Source organism: Blennius ocellaris (genome assembly GCF_963422515.1).
Source record: "Blennius ocellaris genome assembly, chromosome: 2".
Taxonomy (NCBI): Eukaryota; Metazoa; Chordata; class Actinopteri; order Blenniiformes; family Blenniidae; genus Blennius; species Blennius ocellaris.
Genome location: NC_137651.1, coordinates 23458121 through 23472928, shown reverse-complemented (window position 1 = coordinate 23472928; position 14808 = coordinate 23458121). Strand labels below are relative to the sequence as shown.

At 40.9% G+C, this 14808-nt stretch overlaps 1 protein-coding gene across 1 annotated transcript in view; it reads left to right on the top strand.

Annotated features, from left to right (window-relative positions):
* The window catches only part of frem2b (FRAS1 related extracellular matrix 2b), a gene marked incomplete at its 5' end in the record, with an annotated part of 65788 nt that extends 53771 nt beyond the window's left edge, over positions 1–12017 (top strand). Inside the window, 9 exons of the mRNA XM_080512859.1 lie at positions 606–937; positions 3706–3898; positions 4000–4104; positions 4783–4910; positions 4997–5131; positions 7392–7518; positions 8009–8196; positions 9199–9345; positions 10629–12017. Of these exons, the coding sequence (XP_080368985.1) occupies positions 606–937; positions 3706–3898; positions 4000–4104; positions 4783–4910; positions 4997–5131; positions 7392–7518; positions 8009–8196; positions 9199–9345; positions 10629–11141 (1868 nt within the window). The 3' untranslated portion in view covers positions 11142–12017. The remainder of the gene's footprint in view (positions 1–605; positions 938–3705; positions 3899–3999; positions 4105–4782; positions 4911–4996; positions 5132–7391; positions 7519–8008; positions 8197–9198; positions 9346–10628) is intronic.
* Between the last annotated feature and the right edge of the window lie 2791 nt (positions 12018–14808).

The following is a 14808-nucleotide window of genomic DNA, read 5'->3' as shown; positions in this document are numbered from 1 at the left end:
AATATATTATGATGGCAAGGGGGAGTCACTGAGATATTCTCAGTCATTAACTCTTTATTGGGCACCTTCTCCTGCATGTACGATTAGTGTATCCAATTTAAAGGCATTTTAAGATTAGATTATAATTGTAAATTGCACAGAATGGTGTTTATTTCAACTGTGTTAAAAATGTCACAAACGTCTAAAAAGAAGATTTAGAAAAAATCCCAAGGGTGATATTTTAATTGGTGTTCTAGAAAAGTCACATAAACTGAACTCAATGTAACCTTCGCCCTAAAGCTACGTCTCAAACTTTAAATATATGTGATCTGGTGTGGATCCCTGCGTTTTGGGTAGATTAGGCCTCAATTAGTGTTGTGTGCATTATATTTTGGGACATCACAAAAAGAAAGACAAAAGGAAATGGTTTAACGTAAAAAAAAAAAAAAGAAATCAGTACAGTCATTAAAGGCCAAAACATAAAATTGCAACCAATCGGATTTAAATGGAATATATGTATTGAAAGCTTGGCTCTATGTGTGACTAATCAAAAGAAGCTCCTTCATTCAATTAATTCTTTATTTTTTATCTTGTAATTCAACTCCTTGTTGTGTGCTCTCCCACAGGAATGCTACCGGTCGTGTCCACTCGGCCTTTATCCAACTTTGAGCTGACGCTGAGCCCCGACGGCACTCGCGTGGGCCACCACCGCTGCTCCAATTTGTTGGACTACGCCGAGGTCAAGACTCGCCACGGCTTCCTCACCGAAGCCACCAAGAACGCCGAGGTCATCGGGGAGACGGCGCCCTACCAGTACAGCTCCTCCCTCAGAGGAACCAGCACGCTGCGCTTCTACAGGAACCTCAACTTGGAGGCATGTCTGTGGGAGTTCACCAGCTATTACGACATGTCTGAGCTCCTCACCGACTGCGGCGGCACCATCGGGACTGACGGACAGGTGAGCAGCTGCACCTCTGTGCTCCAGCTCACCTTTGACCCCCTCTTCAACTCCAGACGAGGCGGAACGAGGCGGTTCAGTGCAGCCAGGGGTGCGATTTGAGACGAGGAATGTCGTCTCTGTTTCTGCTGGTCTGTCCCATAACAAATCATTTACAGCCACATTCAAACCTGGCTTGCCTTTTTGCTTGAGAGATCTTAACCTCTGAAAAGTTCTCTGTTACTGTCCCTGGATCCATAGTAACTTCTCTTGTAATGCCTAACCCAACACTGCGCCGCAGTTACACGGGAGGCAAGGCCAGTTTATTTACAAAGCACCATTCAAACACAGTAACTTGTACCTTAAATTAAGATTAATTAAAGTAAAGCATCGAAGGAGCATTATCATTCTAATTTGAATAATTAAAGAGCCTGGGGCTGATCCCTCATGCAACAAATTTAAGATAGAAATAGGATCCCTAATGTAATTTGGGTGTGCTTAAAACTCCACAACTGTTGGACATTGATATATTTCCTAAAGATTTTTGGGGCTATAATGTGCTCCGCTCTCAGGACGGAGGCAGCCAGGATCTGGACGAGCTGCATCTGTCTGCTGGTGGAGTTATTGGTCCTGTCAGCGTGTTGGGATAATAACCAGCCGCCTAATAAAAATCATCTTCATCTCTCTGCCTCTTGCGCATTGTGCTCTTTGCAGCAACAGATGGTAAATGTACTATTTTAAAAAAAAGGGATCCTTAATCTCTCCGTCCTCCTGGCACCCATGCCTCACAGTCTTACATTTGCATTCACCTTGGAAACATCTTTTTTTTTCTCCTTCACTTCTGTCTCTTCAATTAAGGCAGAGTGTCGATTAAAAGCAGTCCTGGATGAGTGCAGGGTTGCATTATTGTGCAGGCGTTCACTATAATTCCCATTGATGGTTATTATTTCAATCCCTGAAGCACATGCAAATACACTCTCGCTCCGTATGCATGTAGGACTGTAGTTTGCTCTTATAATGGAGGTTTGTAATTTTATATGGCTGCAGGATTTTTTTTAATACAAAAATAACAAAGGATTCACCCAGGTGAGATTAAAAAAAAAAAAAAAAAAAAAAAAAAAACCTTCCTCAACAAGTGGAACATTGTTGCCTGTAGTCACGTAATGGAAATGGAAATGCTGCCGTAATAAACGTGTCCTGACAAGAAAGCCGCCAGTCGCATAAACTTTACCTCCTACGCCAGTGATGCATTGAGGTGAGAACAACTAACATAATCAATGCATTTTCAACACCTGGTTTCCTTTACGACACAGTGAAATTTAAACTAATTGGATTCTTAACTGTGTTATGACAAGGGTCGCTTAATTTATTTAGATTATTAACGGCTGGGGAGCTGTAAAAAAAAGAAAGTGCTAGGAGTGACTTTTTCTGCCCCTTTCCATGTTTATAAATGTGTGAATCGTGTCGTGTGATTGGAGGATTGTACCCGAGCAGTCTTGGGGGGGGGGGGGTTATTGCAATACCTAGTATATGGAAACAAATCTCCATTTCTCTGCATTCTGGTGGTTTTTCAATTTTCAAGAGTCCATACTCGGCGTAGGAGACGTATGCATGCCAAATCCTGTCGGCTGCAGGATAAGGAAAAAAAAGGACTCATCCATTTGCAGGGGTGAATGGCATATTTTCAGCTTGTCTTGTTTGCTATGTCTCTATGCAGTGTCGATGTGTAGAGTGAGGCCTCACAGGTTCACTTTCAGCATGTGTACGACAGGATCGGGTTGGGGGGGGGTAAAACAGTAACGGCTATTGTCTGTAGGTGCCCCGTGACCCCGGGGCTCCTCTAAGTAGGTAGGCGTGCTGACTGGGAGACAGCTCTGCGCTGTCCTGTCACAGTGCAGGGCTTAGTGCCCAGCTTAACAGGACCACAGGAATCTATTAAGGCCCAGCAGGATTTGTCAGAAGGCCACTCTGCTAATCATTTGCCCGGGCTCTTTAATGCCCAGAGGCATAGGCACGTCTCCACACGAACGCAGAGCCAGTGCAGGCAGGTACCGCTCGCAGGTCAGCGCAAAGTGCAGATACCAAAGAGTGCTCCCTCTGAAGACGTAAACCACTTAACAAATGCGCGCAGCGACACCCCATGTCCCCAACACAACAAAACCCAGTGCATTAATGTATTGCACAGCTTTTTTTTTTTTCTTTTTTTTTTTACTTTCACCAAAAGCAGATTTGAAATTTGAACCATCTTGCTGCTGGAATGATAAAATATGTCATTCTTCCTCTGCAGCGGTTTGAATGCATGAAGTGAATCTATTAAATATTACAGCTATAGATCACTGACTCAACCTAATCAGGAAATATTAAAGGGATGATAGATTTCTCTTCAAAATGTAGTTGAAGTTCCTAATATGTGCGTTATATGTATCTTCAAGGTCGAGGAAAAGTGGAATTCTTGAAACGAAGCAGTTTATTGTGCATTTATCTATCCTTTCATCCATCCCTCGTCAGTAACAGCTTCATCCAATTTGAGCTCAATCGCAGCTGACTGGACAAAGGCAGGGTACAACCTGGACAGAGCAAACAGAGACACACATTAATCAACTGTGGGAAATCTCAGTGTCTCGACTGGAACTAATGAGATAGTGTGCTGGCCACTGCACCTCAGTGTATCCTCCCACCGTCATATCTTCACGATAAAACTAGGTCACTGTGTGAGGCTTGATTTTCCTTCCACACCCACACATCTTTTTTGTTTTTGTTTTTGTTGTTGTTGTTGTTTTTCCCTCCAGGTGATGAACCTGGTGCAGTCTTACGTGACTTTGCGGGTGCCGCTGCACGTGTCCTATGTGTTCCACTCGCCCGTGGGTGCAGGAGGATGGCAGCACTTTGACTTGCAGTCGGAGCTGAGGCTCACATTCGTGTACGACACTGCCATCTTATGGAGGGACGGCATCGGCAGTCCGCCGGAGGCCGAGCTTCAAGGCAAGGACGGAATAACACATGGCTGTGGATTTCTTAAATGTCTTGTCGACTGTAAATAAGAGAATCGTCAAATCGTGAACGGCCCCTCACTGTCATTGCAGGCGCTCTTTACCCAACGAGCATGCGTATAAATGGCCAGGGACAACTTGTGGTCAATTTCCGCACCGAGGCTCGCTTCAGAGGGCTGTTTGTGTTTGCACACGCAGGTACAGTAAAAAGACAACATTTAATGGGAGGCTGCTTTATGGCACGTCATAATCTCCTGCATAAAGCCGCACAAGGCCAGTTTCTTTATACGGCGCCCTTCAGACACAAGCAAATTCAAAGTGCTTCACAAGAACTTGAAAATACACAAAACTAAGACGTGAGAGGAATATTAACGTCTTAAGAACGTTGGTCCAACCCTAAAACGATGCACGAAGCGTGTACGGATTTAGTGATGTGTCATGTCAAATTAAACAGCAGAACTTTAACCCACTCTTTTTTTTCCATCCAATATATAAATATATAATTTTTAAACAAAGGTGGACTCTAAATAGGCTCACGTTAAATAGGTTGAAACCCAAGTTGACAAAATTCAAAAGAAAACATTTTAAATATTGCATTTAGAGAATGAAAAAATAATAGAAGAAGCTGCCAAGTCTAAAAAATTATTTTTAAAAAAGCCAGGAGAGTGACCTTGTGATGGCAGCTCGAACTGTCTTCAGATTATTCAAGAGGGTATTATATATTTCAAAGCAAAGGCTACCTCACATTGATCACTGAATAACCCAGTTCTGATCTGTGGGCTCTGGGTGCTGATATATCATCAAGTGAACATTTTTCTTGGTAGGCTTAGTGTAGAGTTGCTGGTATTTCTGTCTCATTGTTGTTTTTTCTATCAGCTTCGCCGCTCACCTCCATGGTCATGTGTGCGGACCACCCCGGTTTGACCTTTAACCTCAGCCTCGTGAGGAATGAGCCCACCTACAGCCAGCCCATCCAGCAGTGGACGTTCACCTCAGACTTTGCAGTGAGGAGTCCTGTTTGCCTCCCGAAGAGCTGTTTTAATAGTTTTCTGAGCTTTAGATTCTCACTGAGGATAATTCCTCCTCTCAGGTTCGTGACTACTCAGGCTTGTACACAGTGAAGCTGGTTCCCTGTACAGCCCCCCCCGGCCTGGAGTACACCATCCCTCCTGTCTGCAACCCCAGAGAGCCCCTCACCTTTGACATGGACATCCGCTTCCAGCAGGTGATTTCGACAAACATTCACACGAAATGTGTCCATCTGTTCGTCAGGATGACACGCTTGTGTTCACTGGCTTACTCCAGCTATCACACACCCATCAGTTAAATTTGAATGAATGTTTTGAGAACATGAGAACAGAAAATCCATGCATGCACAGGGAGAACATGCAAACGCTACGCATCTCACGTGTTCACCACTAAATCACTGTGCATTATCAAGACAAACATGAATAAAGACACTATTTAATTAACTTTTAGTAAAACAACAAAAATTAAAACTTAAGGCAAGGCCAGCGTATGTATGTAGCGCCATTTAGACATGCAGCAATTCAAAGAGCTTTACAGGGACATAAAGGATATACATTAAAACAAGGAGATTAATAATCTTAGTTGATTAAGATTATGATTTTCTTTATTAAATATAAAGGTACAAAAAAAGGTAATAAAATAAGTAAAATCTATTGTTTACTGGAAAGCCTAAGCAGATATTAGTGTTATAAGTCCTGGTTTGAAAGGAGTGAGTGTGTCAGCAGTGAGTTTGTTCCACAGGTGAAGAGGTAGGAGCTGAAAGCTGCTTCACCTTGTTTCTCCTGACTCTTACTTAGTAAAGTTCTTCCTGAGGACTTCAGGGACCTCGATGTTTCTCATTCTACAAGTCAATCTGAGATGTCTTTAGGCCTGAGACCATTCAAAGCTTTGTGGACAAGAAGTGAGAGTTTGAAGTGGATCCTTTGACACACAAGCTGTGCAGAGATTGAAACTCAGGTGTGATGTGCTTCATCCTCCTGGTATACCACAACAAACATGCACATTTTACCTGGAAAAACCCAATAATCCCACATGAGCAGAAGCCACAGCAGAAAAGGAAAACACTTGTGTTATTTACTCATCATTTCCTGGAGGCCTCACTCTTGAACTCCTATTTACTTCAGTGTCCGTCTCCATTATGTATATCAGTTAGAAGTCCAGAAAGGAAACTCCCTCCTGGTTCCCTCCTTCTAATCAAGTACTTATTAAACTACAACTGCTCTCATTTACTTTAACACAAGCAAATCCCTCATCAACACTCACTTTAGTCTTTTAAGCTTTGCCTTAAGCTGTACAGTCATTCTGGTTTTCAGCATGTGAAGGTCTACTCACCTCAGGATCAAAACGCCACCGCAAAGCAAGTGGTTCTTAATGTCAAGACAAACCATGAATTTCCTATGTTCTGTTAACTCTGTACAAACTTCAGTGAATTTGTTATATATCTACTGCAATCTTACTCTAGTTTCAGTACATGGATCAATATTCCTGCCTGTTATTGTGCAGAAACAGACTAACATTCCATCAGTACAGCATTACAGAGCAGGCACGCCGAACAGCAACAGCAATTAATGGAAACCATACAAGCAGGTTCAGAAGAGCTTTGGCATCATCACAAAAACCAAAAACAGAATCATTAAAAATGACTTATTTTGATGTATTTTTGATGGATTTTTTTTCCTGTGGTGCACAGGAAACAGCACTCTTTCATTATTAGGATCACTGAATCAAGAAAGTATAAAGAAAACATCAAGACAAAAAAAAGACCAATATCATATTACAATGTAAAATATATTGTTTGTATCATAATCTGCCTAATTTTACACAATATTATTATGCAATATGTAGTATCAAGTTGTCATGGCAAGGTTTTCCATCATAGCGTGATGATGTTTCATGACACAATGATATATACCTCAATATAACATACATACATACATACATACATACAAGTGTGAAGTGGAGTACCAGGGGCATGGGGTCCCATTTGGGGGACCAGGGGCATGGTTCTCCAGGGGGCACAGCTGAAGATATTTTGTCTGAGGAATGTTTCATTTTGACTCAAAATACTAATTGGTATTAGAAAATATTTCAGTTCAATTTTTTCATGGATTTATTTGACTTTTGTAGCTGTAATTTTTTTTAACAATTCTTTGTTATTTACAGCCATATGCTGCACACATAATTTGCATTTTGTCGACTTGGAGCCTCTTCAGTCCCCTGAGACTCAGTGTTTGATGGAATATGTATAGAAAAGGGATAAATAGTGAGAAATCCATATGATAGAGTAAACCAAGTTTCAGATGAAGGTTTACTGATGCAAATCTGCAACAAGAAAGCTTGCTCTACATACTGTATCTTCATGTGCTTCCTGATTAATATCTGTCTCCAGTTATATTTATGTGTTTTTGTGAACCTTGCCTGTAAATATGAGTTGCTTTTTTTCTCTGTGTTTGCAGGTGAGCGATCCTGTGGCCGCTGAGTTCAGCTTGAACACACAGATGATGCTACTCTCCAAACGGACACTCTGGCTCTCAGACGGCTCCATGGGCTTCGGACAGGAGAGTGACACCGCCTTCTCACAAGGTTATCCAACAACACCCACATATGAAATATCGATGGGACACCAGCTGCTGTGTTGAGCTGTGTGGAAAAAGGAAATAATGCCAATCATCTTTTATTTTGTTGCTCTGACTGGTTGCAGATCAAAAAGAACGCTCTCTGTGATAAATATTTCAGTTTATTCAGCAGGAATATTTGGTAATGTTTCCTGACACAACAAGATAAAAATAATGAAAGGAATCTGAGATGTGTTATTTTTATATTTTTGACATTTTCCCCCATAACAAGCTTAAATTATAACATTTTGAGCTTGAAAAATGTGGATCGGAAAATTGTGATTCAACCTATTGTACAAGTTAGAAAGAAAAGTTCTTCCAAACTGTCATTGCATTCTCATTATTGTCCTTTACTAAACTATCATATGTACATTTATTAACTTTTCCATCCAGTGAATGAACTGGTTTGTTGTTGTTTGTGTTCAGCAGGGAAGAAAGCTGTTCTTTTCTCTCCCCAGGTGACACGGTGTATGTTCGGGTGATGGTGGATCCCGTTCAGAACCTTGGAAATTCCTTCATCTGTAATATAGAGAAAGTGTTTCTGTGCACCGGAGCCGATGGTTACGTCCCAAAATACAACCCCGGCAACTTTGAGTTTGGATGCCTGGCCGACGCCCCATCGCTTCTCTACAGATTCAAGATCATTGTAAGTAACAGCAGGAGCCCTCTTATTATTTTAGAGTGGTACACATGGATGTCATACTGGATGGAAAAGTGAGTTGTGCTGAAATCCCCGGTATTTGTTTCACACTTGCAGCTCTCGCTTAGGAATTGCACATTGTGCAGCACATATAAAACCACTCTGGTGGTGGTGTTTGGGTTGCCTCCAGTCATTATCTCATATGATTACTCCTCTCCGATGAACAGCATTTGCTCCTCTTATGTCCCAAAACACTCACAGCTGCCCCAGGAGATGTTCAGCCCTCTGCGTCCACACTGAAAATTAATCACCTCTGTGCAAAGATGCTGCTGGCTGATCCACTGGAGTCGGCAGTCAGAGCAGCATTCAGGCCGTTTTTGTCTGCCCAACAATGTTATTCCTCTTTTCTAGGAGCAGTCATCACAAAGTGCACGGCCACATGTGCAACGCAGCTGATAACGTCATTTAGCAGCACGTAGGAGAGCCAGAAGCTTTCACTCGCGAGTTGGCAACACTTTTAGCTCTGCGAGCCTGAAGTAATTCCCAACAACTGTGGCCGAACTGGACCCAAACCAAGAAGCAATTTGTCTGACAACTTTATCAACAATAATGTGCTTGTCTGAAATAAACAGGACATAGAAAGCGCCTGCTTCTCTGTGCAGCAGTGCAGCATGAATGGTAACAAATACGTGAGTAATGTGTTGTGCACTGAACATAGTGCTCCTCATATTTTCATGAACTTTAATGATTTATTTACTTCAAGGCCATAATTAGATTGAACAGCTTATTACAACTGAAGTGAAAGTGCAATAACTCACTGTTAAACCTTCCTCCTTTTATATAGCTAAGCTGTACATGCACAGACATAAGTTTCCAATTTAGTTGTTTTGGGTTTTTTTAAGTATGAGATGAGATTTCACCATTGAAAATGAATGGATGCTCTTTACTCGCTTCATAAGCAGTCCACTGCCTGGATCAGTTTTAATCGGACTGATTTCATCCCTGCAGGACAAGGCCCAGCCAGAGACCCAGGCGCGGGCCTTCGGTAGCGTGGCCTTCAACGCGCTGCTGGCAGTGGACGACCCGGCTGCTTTAGCTCTGGTGAGACAACCTGGAGCGGACGGCTTCAGGGTGGACTCCTCACCACTCTTCCAGGTCAGTATGAGGCTCACAGTGAGCAGATATCACATATGAACAGTCACTGAAGGCTTTATACTGTATTAACAAGATGAGGTTTGTTTACTTGGAAAGTTGTTTTCAATTAGAATACAAAGTTAAGAATGGTAAGTGGTCACAAGTGAACAGTTTCATGCAAAATGTTTTTAGATTTAGAAAAAAGGAGCCAGAAATAAATTAAAATTAACAAACACTAATATCTTGATTCCTTTGTGGAAAAGGTTAATAGTAGTTTGAATAATGTATTATAAAGTTGAAAAGAATTCTTCAGTGTAAAATGTGTGATGAATTTGTAATTTAATTTAATTTAATTATTTTTCCAAATCACCAAAGAAAGAACAAAAAACAACCCTAAAAAATAATTTAGATTCTCCATCAGTGTTATTATTTTCCCTGAAAAGGAATAAGTTTAAACTTATCCAATTGGCTCTTTATCTCACTCAAATGAAGTTACCAGTAAAGATTCTTCATCAGTACCCTGCTGCTGAATTTTTTAATTTCCAATAATTCTTATGATTCCTCCAATCAAATGTCAAATATATACAGCTGCAACTCATAAAACTTATATTTATATGATGTTCCAAATATTTTAGATTAAACACACAAAAAACTGATTTGCTGTTTTATTCTTCATCTTTTTAGCTCATAAATCATGAAAACTGAAAATACAAGTTTTCAAATTGTTAGACTATTTATTGACTCTTGTTTATCCAATTTTGTTCAAGCAGAGTCCATAATTATCAGAATAGATATGTAGAAATTGCTTGAAAGTATTCCATTTACAGTACAAGCTATCAATAGAATAGAGGGAGCGAGGAGACAAGGAATGGAAGGAGGAGTGAAGGAAATACTGGGGTTGGAAGGAAGAGAAAGGGGCAGAAGATGTTTGAATGGTTCCTAAAGGCCACAGGACTATTGGGAAAACTGCAGTAGAAGGAATAGAGTAGACTATAGAAGAGGAACAAGAAGAGAAACAGTCATCAGTGTCACAGGGCTGCTGATAAGAGAGAGAGAAAGAAACAGTCATCAGGGACGACGAGAGCTGTGGGAAACGATGAAGATAGATAAAACCAGCAGATGGCGGTAATGCAACCTTATGGATACAAACTGCAGTTAAACGCAAAAGAAGAAAAATGTAAAAATACCAAATCAAATTAAAGGGTTAAATATCAATTTATACCCAGCAAACGAGTATATTTTTATTCAATATGTTGGACCTCAGCTCATTATAAAAGCTGTATAAATGTCTAAATTCCCCGCAGGTGGCTGCAGGCAGAGAGTGGTACATCCACACCATCTACACGGTCCGCTCTCGGGACAATGCCAACCGCGGCATCGGGAAGAGGAGCCTGGAGTACCACGCGATGAGCCGGCCCGCAGACCCGCTTCGCCGGAGAAGATCCGCCAGAGACACCCCCGACATCGCTGAGGAGATCGGGGCGGACAACAGCCGCGGCACCAACATCTTGCACATCGCTCTGGACCGCGGCGGCCAGCGCAGGACGAGTCCCGAGAGGGAGATCTTCACCAGAGGCAACGTCCCGCAAGAGGTCAACCAGCGGGACGGCGACGACCGCCTGGTGCTGATCGTCGGCGTCCTGGTGGGCTCGCTCCTCACGGTGCTCCTCGCCATCGTGGTGGCGCTGCTCGTCAGGTCCAAGCAGGAGAAGAAGAAGAAGAAGAAGAAGAAGGAGGAGGAGGTGCCCAGGAGCTCCGGCAGCGCCGAGCCCATGATGACGCACAGCCCCAGTAACAGTGACAGCTCGGAGGTGTAGCTAAACACACTGACACTCGTGAGATTCCGTTTTTTTGTTGTTTTGTTTTGTTTTTGGTTTTTTTTATTTTGCAAGTGCCTCACATTTGAAAATTGAAGATTGAAAAAACAAGAGCTTTGAATCCATTCAGCAATCTACTTGAAATACTGCGTGACTTCCTCAAGCCGGGAGGTGAGGGACGAGGAGACGGACCCTGTGACCAGCTGTTTGAGGCACTTGTACAAGACGTCACGACTCACGAATTCATCGGCTTTTGATGCCACTTGATCCCAAAAAAAGAAAAAAGAAAAAAAAAAAAAAAAAAGCAAGGGTGTTTCTACGCTTCCAAAGGTGCTACAGAGGATGCCTCTTAACTTGAACGGCGCATGGCCTCGTGCTTCAGGTCAAGCTGGAGCTGGATGTTTTGTTTGATTTGCTGCGCCAAGACTCTGTCCACTGGTTTGCCGACACTGGAAGAATCTGTCGGTCCGTGTAGAGAACGATTTGTCCTTTAGATGATTCAGTGTGTGCCTAAGAAGACGTCACGGGATTCTGAGATTTAAAGATGTAAAATGTTTGTCCTGTGTGATCAGTGTCACTCAAGTGAAAACAGGGCTGCCAGCTTCCGATTCAACTGATGGTGAGATGTAGTTTTTGACAGGAGCTGGTGCACAAACACAAACATCGGAACAAAATCTGAGACTAAAACGACTTTCTCTCAAACAGAACAATTCAATATAAACATGTTCAAATGGTGATAAAATTCATATTAATTGATGGACAAGACATTAACTTGCATGTATTTAACAAAATCTTCATGATTAATCGAAGTCCAGCGCAGAAAAGTTGTAGACTTGAGTGTTTGAAGGTTCAAACGGCTCAATCCGAACTGCGCAAGTCCACAGATTTCCATCAATTATACAACACGTGTAAGAAATTATGCTGAAAATGGATATATGACTAGATCTATACAGGTTCACTGGATACACAGGAGTCCTATTGTACTTATAGTCATCTTATTTCACCTTTTGTCTCTGCTGTGTGGAATTTGTAATGATGAAAGGCACAAAATCATTCCTGAGCACAATACAAGATTCACTTTGTATAAGACTGACCCTAACAGTTAAAGTACGATGAGTAAAAAAATACTAGATTATCATTTATGACAAAAGAAATCCTTGTAATATTTAGAAGATATCTTATTACTTCTGCCACTTGTGAATTGATTAATGGTAGAAGTAGTGGTAGAAGTAATATTCTGCTTATTGAACACTGCATGTGTTTAGTCAAACTTATGAAGCACAAATTAAATATTTAATCTATGTAACTGAAATCTATGTACTTTCAGTTATGTTATGGACCGAACTCCAACCCACAACCCATCCTGCTGTGAGACAAAAGTACCAACCACTACGCCACTATAGCAACGGACCCCCATTGTAAAACAAAACAAAAAAATAATCCCCCCAAAAAACATGCTTCTTCTCATGGTAAATCATTACTTTAGCCAAGACGTATAGCATCAGGAGCTGGCAGCCCTAAATATCTATACAATTTGAGTGTACACTGTTTTCTTGTGCACATTTTTTTTGCATGCAGGTTTTTTATTTTTTTTTATTTTATTTTTTTTGTATTTCAAGATCCCAAAAAAAAAAAAAAAAAGGTCAAAGTGCTGATCTGAATTGTGACAAATGTGTCTGATCTGCTGTGTTTCCACCCGTTTTGTGTTTTCCAACAGCAGTATTTATCAGTAGCTGTTTGAATTTTTTTCCCCCTCCTCCTGATATCTGGTAGTTGAAACACTGGACGGTTTCACCACTGAAAATCAAAGCGGACACTTTAAAAGAGTTTGGACTTTGTCAGGACAGCTGGTCTGCTGCGGTGTACAGTGTAGTATAGCAACGGCTCCAGATCTGCTCATCGCTACGCTCACTCTCTTCCCGTTAGCTTCGTAGACGCCGCCGTGACTCCAGGCGTTTCCGCCGCCGGCGCCGACCAGTCATCTCACAATTCACTGAGGAATTCTCCCCGATTCACTGCTTTTAAATGTATTTATTTATTATTCTGTTGTTAATCCGACACAAATCAAACACCCTTTTTCTTGTTGATTTCTAAACGATATACAGTAGATGTAAACAGTTTGGAGAAATGTGTGCATTAAATTAAAGCTTTTTTTTTTTCCTTTAGTGTTTTCCTACATTCAGGCACCAGATTGCCAAAAAGTCTGATTACCTCTGACTGCTGTATCTCCTATTCAAACACTAACTTTGTAATCACTGCTTTATAAATGTCAGCTTTTATTTTTTTTTGCTTTTTGTCATTTTAAAATTTAAATCAATTCTATGCAACCTGTGACATAAAAAAAAAAACCCTTCATGAAATGTTTACCCAAACTATGTTTTGTTGTTTGTTTCAGTGCACATTTCGCCTGCTGATCGATCAATGTACTGTGGTTCTTTTACTACTCTGATGCTTTTTATTATGCACAGTCATGTATGTATGTATGTATGTTTGTATATACATATGTATTACAAATAAATATACCATTTGGATGTTTTGGGGAATGGTTATTGTTAATAAAAAAAAAAGAAAAACAACAACCGCATACTGTATGTGCTCTAAGTATTTGTAACGCAGACCAGAAGCACAACATGGTCTGCAAATAAATAATTTTTCAAGAAAAATGTGTGTCGTTTTGTGTTTTGTGCAAAGAATTAAAATAAGACAAAGACAATTGTAAGACCTTACTTTTTTTTTATATTTGACTACTTTAGGTTTCTGTTATTTATGATAAAACTTAAATTTGTACAAATAATGTGACTATTCAGGCCTTAATATACAGAAGTCATGCTGGTCCGAGTCCTGAAAGGGCACATTTTGAAAAAGTAATAGCACCACCTATGGCAAGTGGAAGTCTAAAGCATTATATTTTCACATATCATGGACCCAAACTTTATGATATCACCCTTAACATTTGACGTTCACTGGATCTGGATAAACTATGTGTCTCCGGTTGCATCTAAAGGAGTGAAGGTGGATATTTACGTCACAATTGGTGACATAATGTTTTTCCCCCCAGGATTCTGTTTAGCTTTCAAGGCTTCATGCTTCTCGTTACACTGCCCCCTACAGGTTTGGCTGCTCATAGCAGCTCCGAACCAGCCGTACGTATGAAGATTTTTTTTTTTTTTTTTAAACGTAGAAGGGGAAATATCCCTTTTTTTTTTTTTTTACAAACCAGGGTATGTGTAAACGTGGCCTGTGTCTCCCACCTGTTACTTCGTGTGTCCAGGTCGCTCCTCCTTTATGGGCAGAGAGGTGAGGCTGCACACCTGATTCACATCAGCAGCTTAAATAATTACCTCACCTGCCACAATCTCTAACTCTAAATCATCAGCGTCAATTTCATGCATTGCTCACGCCAAGTTCTTGCAACTTGCACGGGGGGGGGGGGGTTCAAGTTGTGTCAATTTTTTTGATGATTTTTTGAAAAATGTTTTTTTTGTGTAACAGAAGATGTTTAAAGTGTATTAACATCCACTGCAAGAGTTCAGTAAACCATGTGCTTTTATTACCAGTGCATATTCATAGAGAAAACAAACTCGGTTCAGGTAAAATGCTTCTTTGACAAAAAAAAAAAAAAAAAGAAAGAAAAAAGGTGAGCATTTGACTCCTACTTTAACATTTC